A 15,282-nucleotide genomic window follows, 5' to 3' on the forward strand; every position below is an offset into this window, starting at 1 on the left:
ATTCAACTGTTAGACCAGTTTATCTATCGCATATATGTTATACAAGATATTGACATAATTTCATCAGACATTCATGCGTATTTGTGTATTTCTGAATTACAGTCTACCTCTTTTCAGTAAGTTTTTGTTAGTCATATAATACATGAATCATCTATGGGTTTGATCAATAATTGAGAATGGCACAAACAACTTAACTTTTACGGAATATAATATTTTCACCCATCTATCTATAGACAGATGGATAGCTAAAAATAATTTTACAATAGTGCAATTGTTCACATTTTGCCCACTTGTTCAGAGCCAACGACAATCTCTTACATTAAGAGACTGATATAAGAGGGGAGAGGACTAGACATTAACTCGGAAATACACTAATATACAATCATATGAATAAGAATTTATAATAAGTTTCGTTTTTTGTGTAGATGTCAGGCTCGTGGCGGCGGCGCATGCGCACTATCTTTGTTTAGTTTCCAATCTGATCAGCTGTAGCAATGGTGAGTCCAGGTATATTGTGAGAAATGTATATAAATTTTTTCCCTCCCTCCATGATGATACTTCGATGCTAGTAGCTCCGTCATATGATGCCAGTTTAATGTCCTTTTACGTCTCGTTTCAGCACAAGCTAAAATCAGCCCAGAAAGAAAAAGTCAAGCAATTTATTTCTTTCACCCAAGCGGGCGAGAAAACAGCAATATATTGCCTTGCTCAGAATGACTGGAAACTCGAACTTGCCTCTGACAACTTCTTCCAAAATCCTGATTTATACTACAGAGAACAACGGCCGTCAGTCGACAAGAAAAAGCTAGAACATCTATATAACAGATACAAAGGTATACCAAACTTCACATAACTTAACACTCTAGCGGTTGCTATGTACAACTCTTGTTAATGCTTGATGGAAACAGTGACTCGGTCAATTCACGTGACATTTATGAAGGGCATGACAGGAATGACAGTATCGTTGTGACTTACCACAAGCTGAAGTCAACCAATGTTTGCAGAGTTAATCTGGACGTGAGTTATCATGGTGACATGTATAGATTTATTGGTCTCTGTGGACATGACAGTAGTGATGCATGAAAGTACCTGGAAAGAAAACATAATTGGAGGGATTAATAGCTTAGGGAAAATGGGTTTTGAATTGAGTGCTGGATATCTCAAGCAACCTTAGATACTAGGTTTTGATATTTATGTAGTAATCAGTTGCCAGTAATTATTGATTTTAAGGTGAGCCACCTTGTTATTTATTTTGAAGAATAAGTCAGTAGGACAATTCATTTCATGCACAAAATGAAAATGTTTTCAAGGGAGAATTTATTGACTCTGATCATTTTGTTCTCATGTATGTTGTTAAGAGAACTCAGTTTTGGGGAAGTCTATGCTGCTGAGGAAAAGTGTGACGGTACTAAATGAAAATTTGCTTAAACATATGTAGAAATCAGCAGAACCAACAAGAACTCACCTGACTTCCCCTAACAGCCAAGTTTTACCCTATTTTTCTGTGATATAGTCTAAGAATCCAAACAATTTTCAGTGCTCTTGCCACCTCGATTATGTATGCTTGAAGACCCTGAAATTCAGTGAAGAAACACATGGAAACAAACAAAAAAGTTATATTTTGTTTCAGGAATCCCAAACAGAGTAATTGTTTGCTGAATATGGCAGGATTTCAAGTATTCTTTATTTTGGTGTGTTTCAGCAATGTTTACACCCTATACCAACCATTTCTTTGTTAAAATGAAGTAATTCACCAGAAATTAACTTAGCAGTCAAAGGTCTTTTGCAGAGTGAAACCACAAATCTAATACAATAAATTTAGTAACATAGAATTAAGGTAAATCTCTGTATCCAGAGAGAGATAGGTAAGGTGTTCAAAAGTTCGGTTGATTCTACAAGCATTTCATGTACTTGCATGTATATTGACCTGAACTAAAGTGGTTTATTAGAAGGAAAGCTGTACATTTGTAAAGAATAATCTTCATGCGTGAAGGAAAAAACTCAATGAAAATTTTGGTGAAAATAACATTGTGATGGCCATAACCCATTCACTTCTGCCATAATGTAATTTTATTTTTTCTTCTTTTCACTGCATTTTTTTGTGTATATGAACAAAATCTCATGATTTTTTTTTACATTCTTTTGATTGCCAATATGGTAAATGTTTTTCCCAAACTAAGAATGGTTAATTCTTAATTCATACGGAAGAAAAAATAATGGCTTTTAATATTCTTCTGTAGTTCATATATTGAAGAAAATATGATTTTGTGATCTTGTAAATTGGGAAGCCATAGAATTCATTTGTGCACTGAATGCAGTACTTAGGATTGGCCAGTCTAGGAATTAATGGGTCATGGAAAATATGGGGTTAATCAATGGAAAGATTTATAAATCACTCGTTAAGTAATAAGAAAACACAGAACCTTCACCAAGTAGTAGAAGTGATAGCAAAAATATACAATCGTGTAATTACCTGCTGCTGGGAATGAAAATTGCTGCCCATTGTGTCACCTGTTCGATGACATCTGCCATAATTTTGGAGGTGCTTGATCATGGGTGTGACCCATATATTTCAACTATGATATTGAAAATTTAGATAAATATTGACTGCTGGGAAGGTTACCTGTAGATTTCATAGGTTCTTTATTTTTTTAACCAAAATATTACTTTTATTTTAATTAACCTTACGTATAGTGCCATTGCCATATTTTATGTTTAATAAATATGATGTTCCATATCATCTTTTACAACTGTTATTTTATTCATTTAACTCTCCACTAGCACTGCAGAACAAAATCACTCAATATTTAAAACTGATGATGATGAAAAGCTAAACAGGGAAATTTCCTTGATACTTTATGTATGCTTAGTTATAAAAAAAAGCAATTCATTTTTTTTTTGTGGTACCTCTGGTTGGCTATTTTAGTAAATATTGTCTTTTTCATATAATGAGTGCATTTGATTTCTAAAAAAAATATTGGTTTTTGTTTTTCTTCACTTATAAATCAAAATAAAGAGGTGAGGTGCCTGAGGATTGGCGGAATGCGTGCATAGTGCCATTGTACAAAGGCAAAGGGGACAAGAGTGAGTGCTCAAATTACAGAGGTATAAGTTTGTTGAGTATTCCTGGTAAATTATATGGGAGGGTATTGATTGAGAGGGTGAAGGCATGTACAGAGCATCAGATTGGGGAAGAGCAGTATGGTTTCAGAAGTGGTAGAGGATGTGTGGATCAGGTGTTTGCTTTGAAGAATGTATGTGAGAAATACTTAGAAAAGCAAAGGGATTTGTATGTAGCATTTATGGATCTGGAGAAGGCATATGATAGAGTTGATAGAGATGCTCTGTGGAAGGTATTAAGAATATATGGTGTGGGAGGCAAGTTGTTAGAAGCAGTGAAAAGTTTTTATCGAGGATGTAAGGCATGTGTACGTGTAGGAAGAGAGGAAAGTGATTGGTTCTCAGTGAATGTAGGTTTGCGGCAGGGGTGTGTGATGTCTCCATGGTTGTTTAATTTGTTTATGGATGGGTTTGTTAGGGAGGTGAATGCAAGAGTTTTGGAAAGAGGGGCAAGAATGAAGTCTGTTGGGGATGAGAGAGCTTGGGAAGTGAGTCAGTTGTTGTTCGCTGATGATACAGCGCTTGTGGCTGATTCATGTGAGAAACTGCAGAAGCTGGTGACTGAGTTTGGTAAAGTGTGTGAAAGAAGAAAGTTAAGAGTAAATGTGGATAAGAGCAAGGTTATTAGGTACAGTAGGGTTGAGGGTCAAGTCAATTGGGAGGTAAGTTTGAATGGAGAAAAACTGGAGGAAGTAAAGTGTTTTAGATATCTGGGAGTGGATCTGGCTGCGGATGGAACCATGGAAGCGGAAGTGGATCATAGGGTGGGGGAGGGGGCGAAAATCCTGGGAGCCTTGAAGAATGTGTGGAAGTCGAGAACATTATCTCGGAAAGCAAAAATGGGTATGTTTGAAGGAATAGTGGTTCCAACAATGTTGTATGGTTGCAAGGCGTGGGCTATGGATAGAGTTGTGCGCAGGAGGGTGGATGTTCTGGAAATGAGATGTTTGAGGACAATGTATGGTGTGAGGTGGTTTGATCGAGTAAGTAACGTAAGGGTAAGAGAGATGTGTGGAAATAAAAAGAGCGTGGTTGAGAGAGCAGAAGAGGGTGTTTTGAAATGGTTTGGGCACATGGAGAGAATGAGTGAGGAAAGATTGACCAAGAGGATGTATGTGTCGGAGGTGGAGGGAACGAGAAGTGGGAGACCAAATTGGAGGTGGAAAGATGGAGTGAAAAAGATTTTGTGTGATCGGGGCCTGAACATGCAGGAGGGTGAAAGGAGGGCAAGGAATAGAGTGAATTGGATCGATGTGGTATACCGGGGTTGACGTTCTGTCAGTGGATTGAATCAGGGCATGTGAAGCGTCTGGGGTAAACCATGGAAAGCTGTGTAGGTATGTATATTTGCGTGTGTGGACGTGTATGTATATACATGTGTATGGGGGTGGGTTGGGCCATTTCTTTCGTCTGTTTCCTTGCGCTACCTCGCAAACGCGGGAGACAGCGACAAAGCAAAAAAAAAAAAAATTCATTTTTTGTTTTGCATTATGGTGGGCACACAGTAAAAGACATTTGCACATCTAATGTGTTAAGGAGCATAAAGAGGAGAGGTTCTTTCTGTTAAGGAGGAAGATGGGAATGTATGAAGGTATATTAATGTCAGCAGTTTTTAATGGATGTGAGTCATTAACCTTGAGAAAAATAGAAACGAACAAGATGAAAATGTTGAAAATGAAATGCTTGTGTTTAATATGTGGCATGACGTATCATGAGTTACATCATTCCTAAGTCATTTGTGTAACATTTTTCTTAATGTAGATTAAAGATTCCCTGTTATTCTTTATACTTGTCTCTACTATTATGTGGCTGTAGTGTGTCAGTCATACTCATACCACTAAGTATACAAAATAATTTACCATCAGAAACTCAGAATTTCCCAATTAAATGCTTTTGCAACATTTACCCAAGACTGAATTTTTCCATTATGTTCACAGATGCGAACGAACCAAATAAAATTCTTGTGGATGGGGTCATGCGATTGTTGGATGACCTTGACCTGTCCCCAGACTCCCGCCTCGTGCTCATCTTGGCGTGGAAGTTACGAGCTGCCACACAGTGTGAATTTACACGAGATGAATTTATGAATGGATTTACTGAACTCGGGTCAGTAGCACATAATTTCTTAATGTGATATCATGCAGGCACAGAAATGATAAGAGTTACCAAATATAATATATTACATACAATATATATTTGTATATTTATTTATTTATTTATTTATTATACTTAATCGCTGTTTCCAGTGTCAGTGAGGTAGTGCCAGGAAACAGATGAAGAATGGCCCATCCACTCACATACACACATACACACACACACACACACATTATATATATATCTTTCTTTTCTTTCAAACTGTTCGCCATTTCCTGCATTAGCGAGGTAGCGTTAAGAACAGAGGACTGGGCCTTTGAGGGAATACCCTCACCTGGCCCAATTCTCTGTTCCTTCTTTTGGAAAATTAAAAAAAAAAAAAAAAAAAAAAGAGAGCGGAGGATTTCCAGCCCCCCGCTCCCTCCCCTTTTAGTCGCCTTTTACGACACGCAGGGAATACATGGGAAGTATTCTTTGTCCCCTATCCCCAGGGAAAATTATATATATATATATATATATATATATATATATATATATATATATATATATATATATTATCCCTGGGGATAGGGGAGAAAGAATACTTCCCACGTATTCCCTGCGTGTCGTAGAAGGCGACTAAAGGGGGAGGGAGCGGGGGGCTGGAAATCCTCCCCTCTTATTTTTTTTTTTTCCAAAGGAAGGAACAGAGAAGGGGGCCAGGTGAGGATGTTCCCTCAGAGGCCCGGTCCTCTGTTCTTGGCGCTAGCTTGCTAATGCGGGAAATGGCGAATGGTTTAAAAAAAAAATATATATATATATATATATATATATATATATATATATATATATATATATATATATATATATAAAGATGTTCTGGAAGGAGGTAAATAAAGTGTGTAAGACAGGGGAGCAAATGGGAACTTCAGTGAAGGGCGCAAATGGGGAGGTGATAACAAGTAGTGGTGATGAGAGAAAGAGATGGAGTGAGTATTTTGAAGGTTTGTTGAATGTGTTTGATGATAGAGTGGCAGATATAGGGTGTTTTGGTCGAGGTGGTGTGCAAAGTGAGAGGGTTAGGGAAAATGATTTGGTAAACAGAGAAGAGGTAGTAAAAGCTTTGCGGAAGATGAAAGCCGGCAAGGCAGCAGGTTTGGATGGTATTGCAGTGGAATTTCTTAAAAAAGGGGGTGACTGTATTATTGACTGGTTGGTAAGGTTATTTAATGTATGTATGACTCATGGTGAGGTGCCTGAGGATTGGCGGAATGCGTGCATAGTGCCATTGTACAAAGGCAAAGGGGATAAGAGTGAGTGCTCAAATTTCAGAGGTATAAGTTTGTTGAGTATTCCTGGTAAATTATATGGGAGGGTATTGATTGAGAGGGTGAAGGCATGTACAGAGCATCAGATTGGGGAAGAGCAGTGTGGTTTCAGAAGTGGTAGAGGATGTGTGGATCAGGTGTTTGCTTTGAAGAATGTATGTGAGAAATACTTAGAAAAGCAAATGGATGTGTATGTAGCATTTATGGATCTGGAGAAGGCATATGATAGAGTTGATAGAGATGCTCTGTTGAAGGTATTAAGAATATATGGTGTGGGAGGCAAGTTGTTAGAAGCAGTGAAAAGTTGTTATTGACGATGTAAGGCATGTGTACGTGTAGGAAGAGAGGAAAGTGATTGGTTCTCAGTGAATGTAGGTTTGCGGCAGGGGTGTGTGATGTCTCCATGGTTGTTTAATTTGTTTATGGATGGGGTTGTTAGGGAGGTGAATGCAAGAGTTTCGGAAAGAGGGGCAAGTATGAAGTCTGTTGTGGATGAGAGAGCTTGGGAAGTGAGTCAGTTGTTGTTCGCTGATGATACAGCGCTGGTGGCTGATTCATGTGAGAAACTGCAGAAGCTGGTGACTGAGTTTGGTAAAGTGTGTGAAAGAAGAAAGTTGAGAGTAAATGTGGATAAGAGCAAGGTTATTAGGTACAGTAGGGTTGAGGGTCAAGTCAATTGGGAGGTAAGTTTGAATGGAGAAAAACTGGAGGAAGTAAAGTGTTTTAGATATCTGGGAGTGGATCTGGCAGCGGATGGAACCATGGAAGCGGAAGTGGATCATAGGGTGGGGGAGGGGGCGAAAATCCTGGGAGCCTTGAAGAATGTGTGGAAGTTGAGAACATTATCTCGGAAAGCAAAAATGGGTATGTTTGAAGGAATAGTGTTTCCAACAATTTTGTATGGTTGCGAGGCGTGGGCTATGGATAGAGTTGTGCGCAGGAGGGTGGATGTGCTGGAAATGAGATGTTTGAGGACAATGTGTGGTGTGAGGTGGTTTGATCGAGTAAGTAACGTAAGGGTAAGAGAGATGTGTGGAAATAAAAAGAGCGTGGTTGAGAGAGCAGAAGATGGTGTTTTGAAATGGTTTGGGCACATGGAGAGAATGAGTGAGGAAAAATTGACCAAGAGGATATATGTGTCGGAGGTGGAGGGAACGAGGAGAAGTGGGAGACCAAATTGGAGGTGGAAAGATGGAGTGAAAAAGATTTTGTGTGATTGGGGCCTGAACATGCAGGAGGGTGAAAGGAGGGCAAGGAATAGAGTGAATTGGATCGATGTGGTATACCGGTGTTGACGTGCTGTCAGTGGATTGAATCAGGGCATGTGAAGCGTCTGGGGTAAACCATGGAAAGCTGTGTAGGTATGTATATTTGCGTGTGTGGACGTGTGTATGTACGTGTGTATGGGGGGTTGGGCCATTTCTTTCGTCTGTTTCCTCGCGCTACCTCGCAAACGCGGGAGACAGCGACAAAGTATAAAAAAAAAAAAAAAAAAAAAAATTTTATTTTGCTTTGTCGCTGTCTCCCGCGTTAGCAAGTTAGCGCAAGGAAACAGACGAAAGAATGGCCCAACCCGCCCACATACACATGTATATACATACATGTCCACACACGCACAATATGCATACCTATACATCTCGATGTACACATATATATACACACACAGGCATATACATATATACACATGTACATAATTCATACTGTCTGCCTTTATTTGTTCCCATCGCCACCTCGCCACACATGGAATCACAACCCCCTCTCCCCTCATGTGTGCGAGGTAGCGCTAGGAAAAACACCAAAGGCCCCATTCGTTCACACTCAGTCTCCAGCTGTCATGCAATAATGCCAGAAACCGCAGCTCCCTTTCCACATCCAGGCCCCACAGAACTTTGCATGGTTTACCCCAGACGTTTCACATGCCCTGATTCAATCCATTGACAGCAGGTCAACCCCGGTATACCACATCGATCCAATTCACTCTATTCCTTGCCCGCCTTTCACCCTCCTGCATGTTCAGGCCCCGATCACTCAAAATATTTTTCACTCCATCTTTCCACCTCCAATTTGGTCTCCCACTTCTCCTCGTTCCCTCCACCTCCGACACATATATCTTCTTGGTCAATCTTTCCTCACTCATTCTCTCCATGTGCCCAAACCATTTCAAAACACCCTCTTCTGCTCTCTCAACCACGCTCTTCTTATTTCCACACATCTCTCTTACCCTCACATCACTTACTCGATCAAACCACCTTACACCACATATTGTCCTCAAACATCTCATTTCCAGCACATCCACCCTCCTGCGCACAACTCTATCCATAGCCCACGCCTCGCAACCATACAACATTGTTGGAACCACTATTCCTTCAAACATACCCATTTTTGCTTTCCGAGATAATGTTCTCGACTTCCACACATTCTTCAAGGCTCCCAGGATTTTTGCCCCCTCCCCCACCCTATGATTCACTTCTGCTTCCATGGTTCCATCCGCTGCCAGATCCACTCCCAGATATCTAAAACACTTTACTTCCTCCAGTTTTTCTACATTCAAACTTACCTCCCAATTGACTTGACCCTCAATCCTACTGTACCTAATAACCTTGCTCTTATTCACATTCACTCTTAAGTTTCTTCTTTCACACACTTTACCAAACTCAGTCACCAGCTTCTGCAGTTTCTCACATGAATCAGCCACCAGCATTGTATCATCAGTGAACAACAACTGACTCACTTCCCAAGCTCTCTCACCCACAACAGACTTCATTCTTGCCCCTCTTTCCAAAACTCTTGCATTCACCTCTCTAACAACCCCATCCATAAACAAATTCAACAACCATGGAGACATCACACACCCCTGCCACAAACCTACATTCACTGAGAACCATTCACTTTCCTCTCTTCCTACATGTACACATGCCTTACATCTTCGATAAAAACTTTTCACTGCTTCTAACAACTTGCCTCCCACACCATATATTCTTAATACCTTCCACAGAGCATCTCTATCAACTCTATCATATGCCTTCTCCAGATCCATAAATGCTACATACAAATCCCTTTGCTTTTCTAAGTATTTCTCACATACATTCTTCAAAGCAAGTATGAATTATGTACATGTGTATATATGTATATGTCTGTGTGTGTATATATATGTTTACATTGAGATGTATAGGTATGTCTATGTGCGTGTGTGTGGTTTGGGCCATTCTTTCGTCTGTTTCCTTGTGCTACCTCGCTAACATGGGAGACAGCGACAAAGCAAATAAAGAAATATATATATAATTATAAATATACATAATTGCCGATACATACATATACATACACAGACATAAACATATATACACATGTACATATTCATCCATTCCTGTCACTACCCCACCACTCAGGAAATAGCATTGCTACCCACCACTCCAACGAGGTAGTGCCAGGAAAACAGGCAAAAAAGGCCACAGCATTAATGAGATAAGGACATTCAGTTGCCTGTGCAATCTCAGCGAACATAAAAAAAAGACAGCTTAAGAAAACACTTGCCAAAATAAAACCTGTTAAATGAGGAGGTGGCAATAATATGAAAGGGATGGTTAGAAAGATGAGATGCTTGTTGAATGAATGAGGCAGAAAGCTTTTAATTCCACTCTGGGTAATAAAGAGTTGGGCGAGGAATCACTCTAAATATGAGAGCAATACTCCACAGTAGAATGAAAAGGACCACTGTAAACATTACTACTTACAAGAATAAATTCTGGCACTTGCACAACTCCCCCAGCTCTTGAGAAGATTTTGTAATGTTGATAATGTAGAATTTCCAGCATAGATTGGAGTAAGTATGACCATAATGGTATGTTACCACAGGGATGATTTGTGATATTTTGAAGTTGAACAGAGGGGAAACAAGTGACATAAAGAAAAAGACAATGCACTTTAGCACTTCAATTTAACTAGGCTAATGTTTCCCCAGTCTGAGATATTGCACGGGTCCAAATTAACATAGACATGTTCAGTAGGAGAAGAATGAATATTAGAGTAATGGGAAGGGAAGTGTGAGACATGTTCAGTATGAGAAGAATGAATATTAGAGTAATGGGGAAGGGGAAGTGTGTTGATGTGGAGTGGAATCATCAGTGTAATGAACAAGGTTAGGTGTTGTATAAAGATATTAAATACAGAAAGAAAAAATGAAAGTAGATGATAGGACAGAACTGAGTGACACCACTGCTGATAGAATAAGAACAGGAAGTTGATTCATCTGTGACTTCTGCAGTGCAATAGTCTGATAAATAAGGAAGTTGTGCATCAGAGAACTGGGTATTGGGCCGTAGCTCTTTTTTTTTCAAATCACACAATCTTTTTTAACTGAAGAACAAAACCATCATCCTCCCATCCTCATTGTTACATGATTCAGTACTTAGCATGCAGGATCTCTTAACTGCCAGTCACACAATCATGTAGGTAGAACACTCATTCAGTACACTGACAAGAGTAAAGAATTCCATGAGATCAATTGTAAATCCAATTATTAATAGAAATAAATATTCCTCACCTGGAAAGTGTCTCAGTCTTGCATTTTATCACTTCTTCATATCTACACTTATTTTATTATACCTCAACTTTTCAGGTCTTTTTACATTTAAGTTTTATCCATTTTGCTGTTGCTCTGTATCATAAATTATTTTATTCTCCTATGTATGACACTGATCAAACCTTTCCCCATTCTGACTCTCCAGTCATTTTGGTATCCAGAATGTCTTTACAGCTCTGATGTGGATGAAACCTAGGTTCCTGTCATTGCAAGCATCTTATGCTTATATGCAAACCATACTTAGAGCTGCTTAAAATTTTTTCCATGCTAATTAACAGTATCTGTTCATATCACAGATGTGACAGTATAGAGAAACTTAAAGCTAAGCTTCCAACTTTAGAACATGAGTTGAGAGATACAGCAAAATTCAAGGATTTCTACCAGTTCACATTTAATTATGCAAGGAATCCTGGACAAAAGGGTCTGGACCTGGACATGGCCCTAGCTTATTGGAACATTGTTCTTCAAGGAAGATTCCGTTTACTCAATTTATGGTGTCAATTCCTTCAGGTAAGTTGAAAGATTTGTCTTGTAATAGATCATACTTTGCATCCCTAAACCATTAAAAGTAACTGTCTTTCCAAACAAGCATAGTAACATTACTTTACATTCCTTTTTATTATTTTTTATTATGTTCCCTAGTCTCATGCACTTCCATCCAATTTTAATATTAATTTTTACCAGTATGTCCATATATATATATTTTCTTTCAAACTATTCACCATTTCCCGCATTAGCAAGGTAGCGTTAAGAACAGAGGACTGGGCCTCTGAGGGAATATCCTCACCTGGCCCCTTTCTCTGTTCCTTCTTTTGGAAAATGAAAAAAAAAAATGAGGAGAGGATTTCCAGCCCCATGCTCCCTCCCGTTTTAGTTGCCTTCTACAATACGCAGGGAATACGTGGGAAGTATTATTTCTCCCCTATCCCCAGGGATATATATATATTTTTTTTTTTTTTTTTCTTTTCCAAAAGAAGGAACAGAGGGGGCCAGGTGAGGATATTCCAAAAAAGGCCCAGTCCTCTGTTCTTAACGCTACCTCGCTAACGCGGGAAATGGCGAATAGTTTATATATATATATATATATATATATATATATATATATATATATATATATATATATATATATGTTTCTGAACTGCCTACCCTCCTGTAGTGCCCTTGAATAAGCAAACGTGGAGGCAAAGCTGAGGGCAATATCAAGATGATTACTCTTCTACTCTCAGTGAGGTTCAGCGTGAGAGTTCAGATCCTGTCCACTCAAGTTGCTAGACCCACATAGAGCAAGCTCATACTACCTCAACACATTATCTACCTCCTGAAATAACCACCTTCGTATGGGCCAATAATTGATTGCCCAGAAAGATAATGTGCAACAACCACTCATTTATTAACTGGGTTCCTTACATGTCCATGTATTATCCCTGCCTAGGGATAGGAGAGAAAGATACTACACACATATCTCCTACATGTCATAAGAGGCAAGTAGGAGGAATAGGAGCAGGAAGGCCTCCCAACCAGTATTATCACTTTCTGAAGGTAGGAGTAGTTAGAGCAAAGTTAGGATTTTTCTTTGAAGCGGTTCCTTATGCTACATTGGTAAGGCAGGAAAGGTTAATGTGTAAAAAAAGTATCCAGGTATACTCACTTTCATCACTTGTTATACAGAAATTGTATCATCACATCTTACTGTCTGCAGAGTGTAGGTTATTTCTTGGGACTGGAAACTGGGATGCCATTACCTTATCAAGATTTCGCTATTTTTTTATAATCCACTTGAATTGCAACTTCTGGAATAGATATGGTACATTAAAAGTTTATAGGCAGGTAAGGTCTTCTGTGTTGAATAAGCAGGTTAGTGAATCTCCAATTGACTTCCCCCCTTAACTTGAACATGGTTCGATTATCATAAGGATCTTATTTATCCAGTATTGCTTTTGTTGATTCTGCTTGTTAAATTGTTGTTGAGTTGAATGTCTGTTTATGTTTCACATGCTGGCCCTTGCATATAAATACCGAAACTATAAAACCTTTCTTTGTGAACTTTGGCTTCTAGTGTGGTTGTACATATACATGCAGATCTCTGCTGTTTGTGGTTGAGTACAGAAAATTTGTTGTGATTTATATGAGACTTACTCTGCTCCAAAAACTTAATATTATGTGAGACATAGTTACCAACCCACCCCTGATGTTAGTTTGTCATGGGTAGTCACACTGGACAAAATAAAAAAATAAGATTCATAAGGACAAATACACCCATCCCTGATTTTGGATAGTCATACTAGACAGCATTAGAAAAGAGTAAGATTCAGAAATACAAATACACCCATCCTTCACTTTATTGGGGGTTATGTTCCTGGAAAAGCTTGCATAAAGAGGAATAGCATATGGTGAACCAATAAACTATATAGGGAAAACTGAAGTTTTGCGCACTTTCAACTGTGCACACTTACTTAGTACCAGATTTTGACCACATAAAAAGAGTGACTGATAGAATTCACAGAATAGAGAAATTGCATAAAGTGATCCCACCTAAAGTGAGGGATGGGTATTGTTATCCATATCTCCCTGTGTTTGGTTTGTTTGGATAGACATACTGGACTGATAACCAGGATTGGGTGACACTGGTAAGTATCTAGATCCACATGTGATGGGATTTGTGCATCTTGTTCAACTTAGTTCCTGACTGTATGCTTTTAGTGATCAAGTCATATATGACAACCATACATTGTTGGTAGTATGACTTTCTGATTTGTGGAGTTTTTCCTGGCTGTCTTCAAAACAAACCAGGTTTGGATGTAGACTTTATTTGTACATAAGTTTCTAGCACAAAAGGAGTTTCTTACATTTCAAACCTTTTTATGTGACTTCAGTTTGCAAACTGCAAAACATTCCTGCCATTACAAGAAAACTGATCCAGTACTTACCTAAAGTCTTTTTCCAGGAACACCATAAACGCTCCATACCAAAGGATACATGGAACCTCCTCCTGGACTTTGCCTTGATGATTAACGAAGACATGTCAAACTATGATGAGGAGGGAGCGTGGCCTGTATTAATTGATGATTTTGTGGAGTATGCAAGACCAATCATTAGAGGGCAGCCAGCTCAAGTCTAGGGGTTGGGTAGATGTGCTGCAAGAACTCATAACAGCTCAAGAACTAATTTTAATTTTTTTTCAAAACCTGTGTGGAATTTCATCTACGAAGTGAATATTATAAGGCGATTCAAGTATCCGTGTTGTCATCATCTATAAATTAGATTGCAGGCTCCAAAAGATGCAGTGTTATTCATTTGCTTTAATCATTGACACATGATAAACACAGTTGTAAATGGTTTCCTATTACTACATTAAGCACAGTGATCATTGGAAGTGCTTACATGAGACTTGAAAAAACAAAAACTGATAAAAGGCAAGAGAAAATATTGTGTAAATAGATAAATTGTCATTATCTGTTATTATATATAAATGAAAAGAAACTAATTGATTAAATTTGAGAGTTTATAATGCCTTTTGCAAACAGTAGTTGCTGGTCCTACTGATTGCAGAGCTGAAAACTTTCAAGTTCATACATGTGGAAATCCTTCAAAGAAAATAATAGAAAGTGACACAGGGTACAGTCAGTTTGCTTGTCTTTACTGTGAAAGAAAAACCATTGTACATTTGTGAATCTGTAAGAAGAAAATAAGCCTATTTTTATCTCCAGGTAACAAAGGATGCCAACTACTTATTGCCTCTAAGGACCTTAAATTCTCGTGACAAGATCTTTGAAAATGTGTAGATATTCCGTTTCCTGTGTTTGTCGCAAGGAGCTTGTTAATAATATATCATGAATTACTGCAGAAAATAAAGATGGTGTGTATGAATTTTAATTGGATGTCAACTTTCAATTTTTTACTTTTTTCCTGCTTATTTTCAAGTTAAATATCTTTTGATACAGAAGGGCATTTCATACAGCTGATTAGGTCCCTCATAGGTAAGGACATTTTTATGACAATTATTCTGCTTTTAGGACTGTTTATTTATGTTTAGGAGGGTAAGAGTGGAATTTCAACCTATCCTACATGAGAAAAATTTCTGGTGCATAAAACTGGGACTAGAATAATGAAAAAATATGGTAAATCAAATATTATGTGTGCAGACCTGCATCCACTGAAAAAATTGGTGTTTATTACCAGTCT

The 15,282-nt window shown here is 38.4% G+C and overlaps 1 protein-coding gene across 1 annotated transcript; it reads left to right on the forward strand.

Annotated features, from left to right (window-relative positions):
• Positions 1-359: 359 nt before the first annotated feature.
• On the forward strand, positions 360-14,985 carry SCCRO (defective in cullin neddylation 1 domain containing SCCRO). Its single transcript, XM_071656174.1, has 5 exons — positions 360-497; positions 620-833; positions 5,058-5,226; positions 11,397-11,610; positions 14,045-14,985. The coding sequence occupies exons 1-5, from the start codon at positions 495-497 to the stop codon at positions 14,216-14,218; spliced, it is 774 nt and encodes a 257-aa protein (XP_071512275.1). The 5' UTR covers positions 360-494; the 3' UTR covers positions 14,219-14,985.
• The last annotated feature ends 297 nt before the right edge of the window (positions 14,986-15,282 follow it).

The sequence above is a fragment of the Panulirus ornatus genome, chromosome 62 (assembly GCF_036320965.1).
Source record: "Panulirus ornatus isolate Po-2019 chromosome 62, ASM3632096v1, whole genome shotgun sequence".
NCBI lineage: Eukaryota > Metazoa > Arthropoda > Malacostraca > Decapoda > Palinuridae > Panulirus > Panulirus ornatus.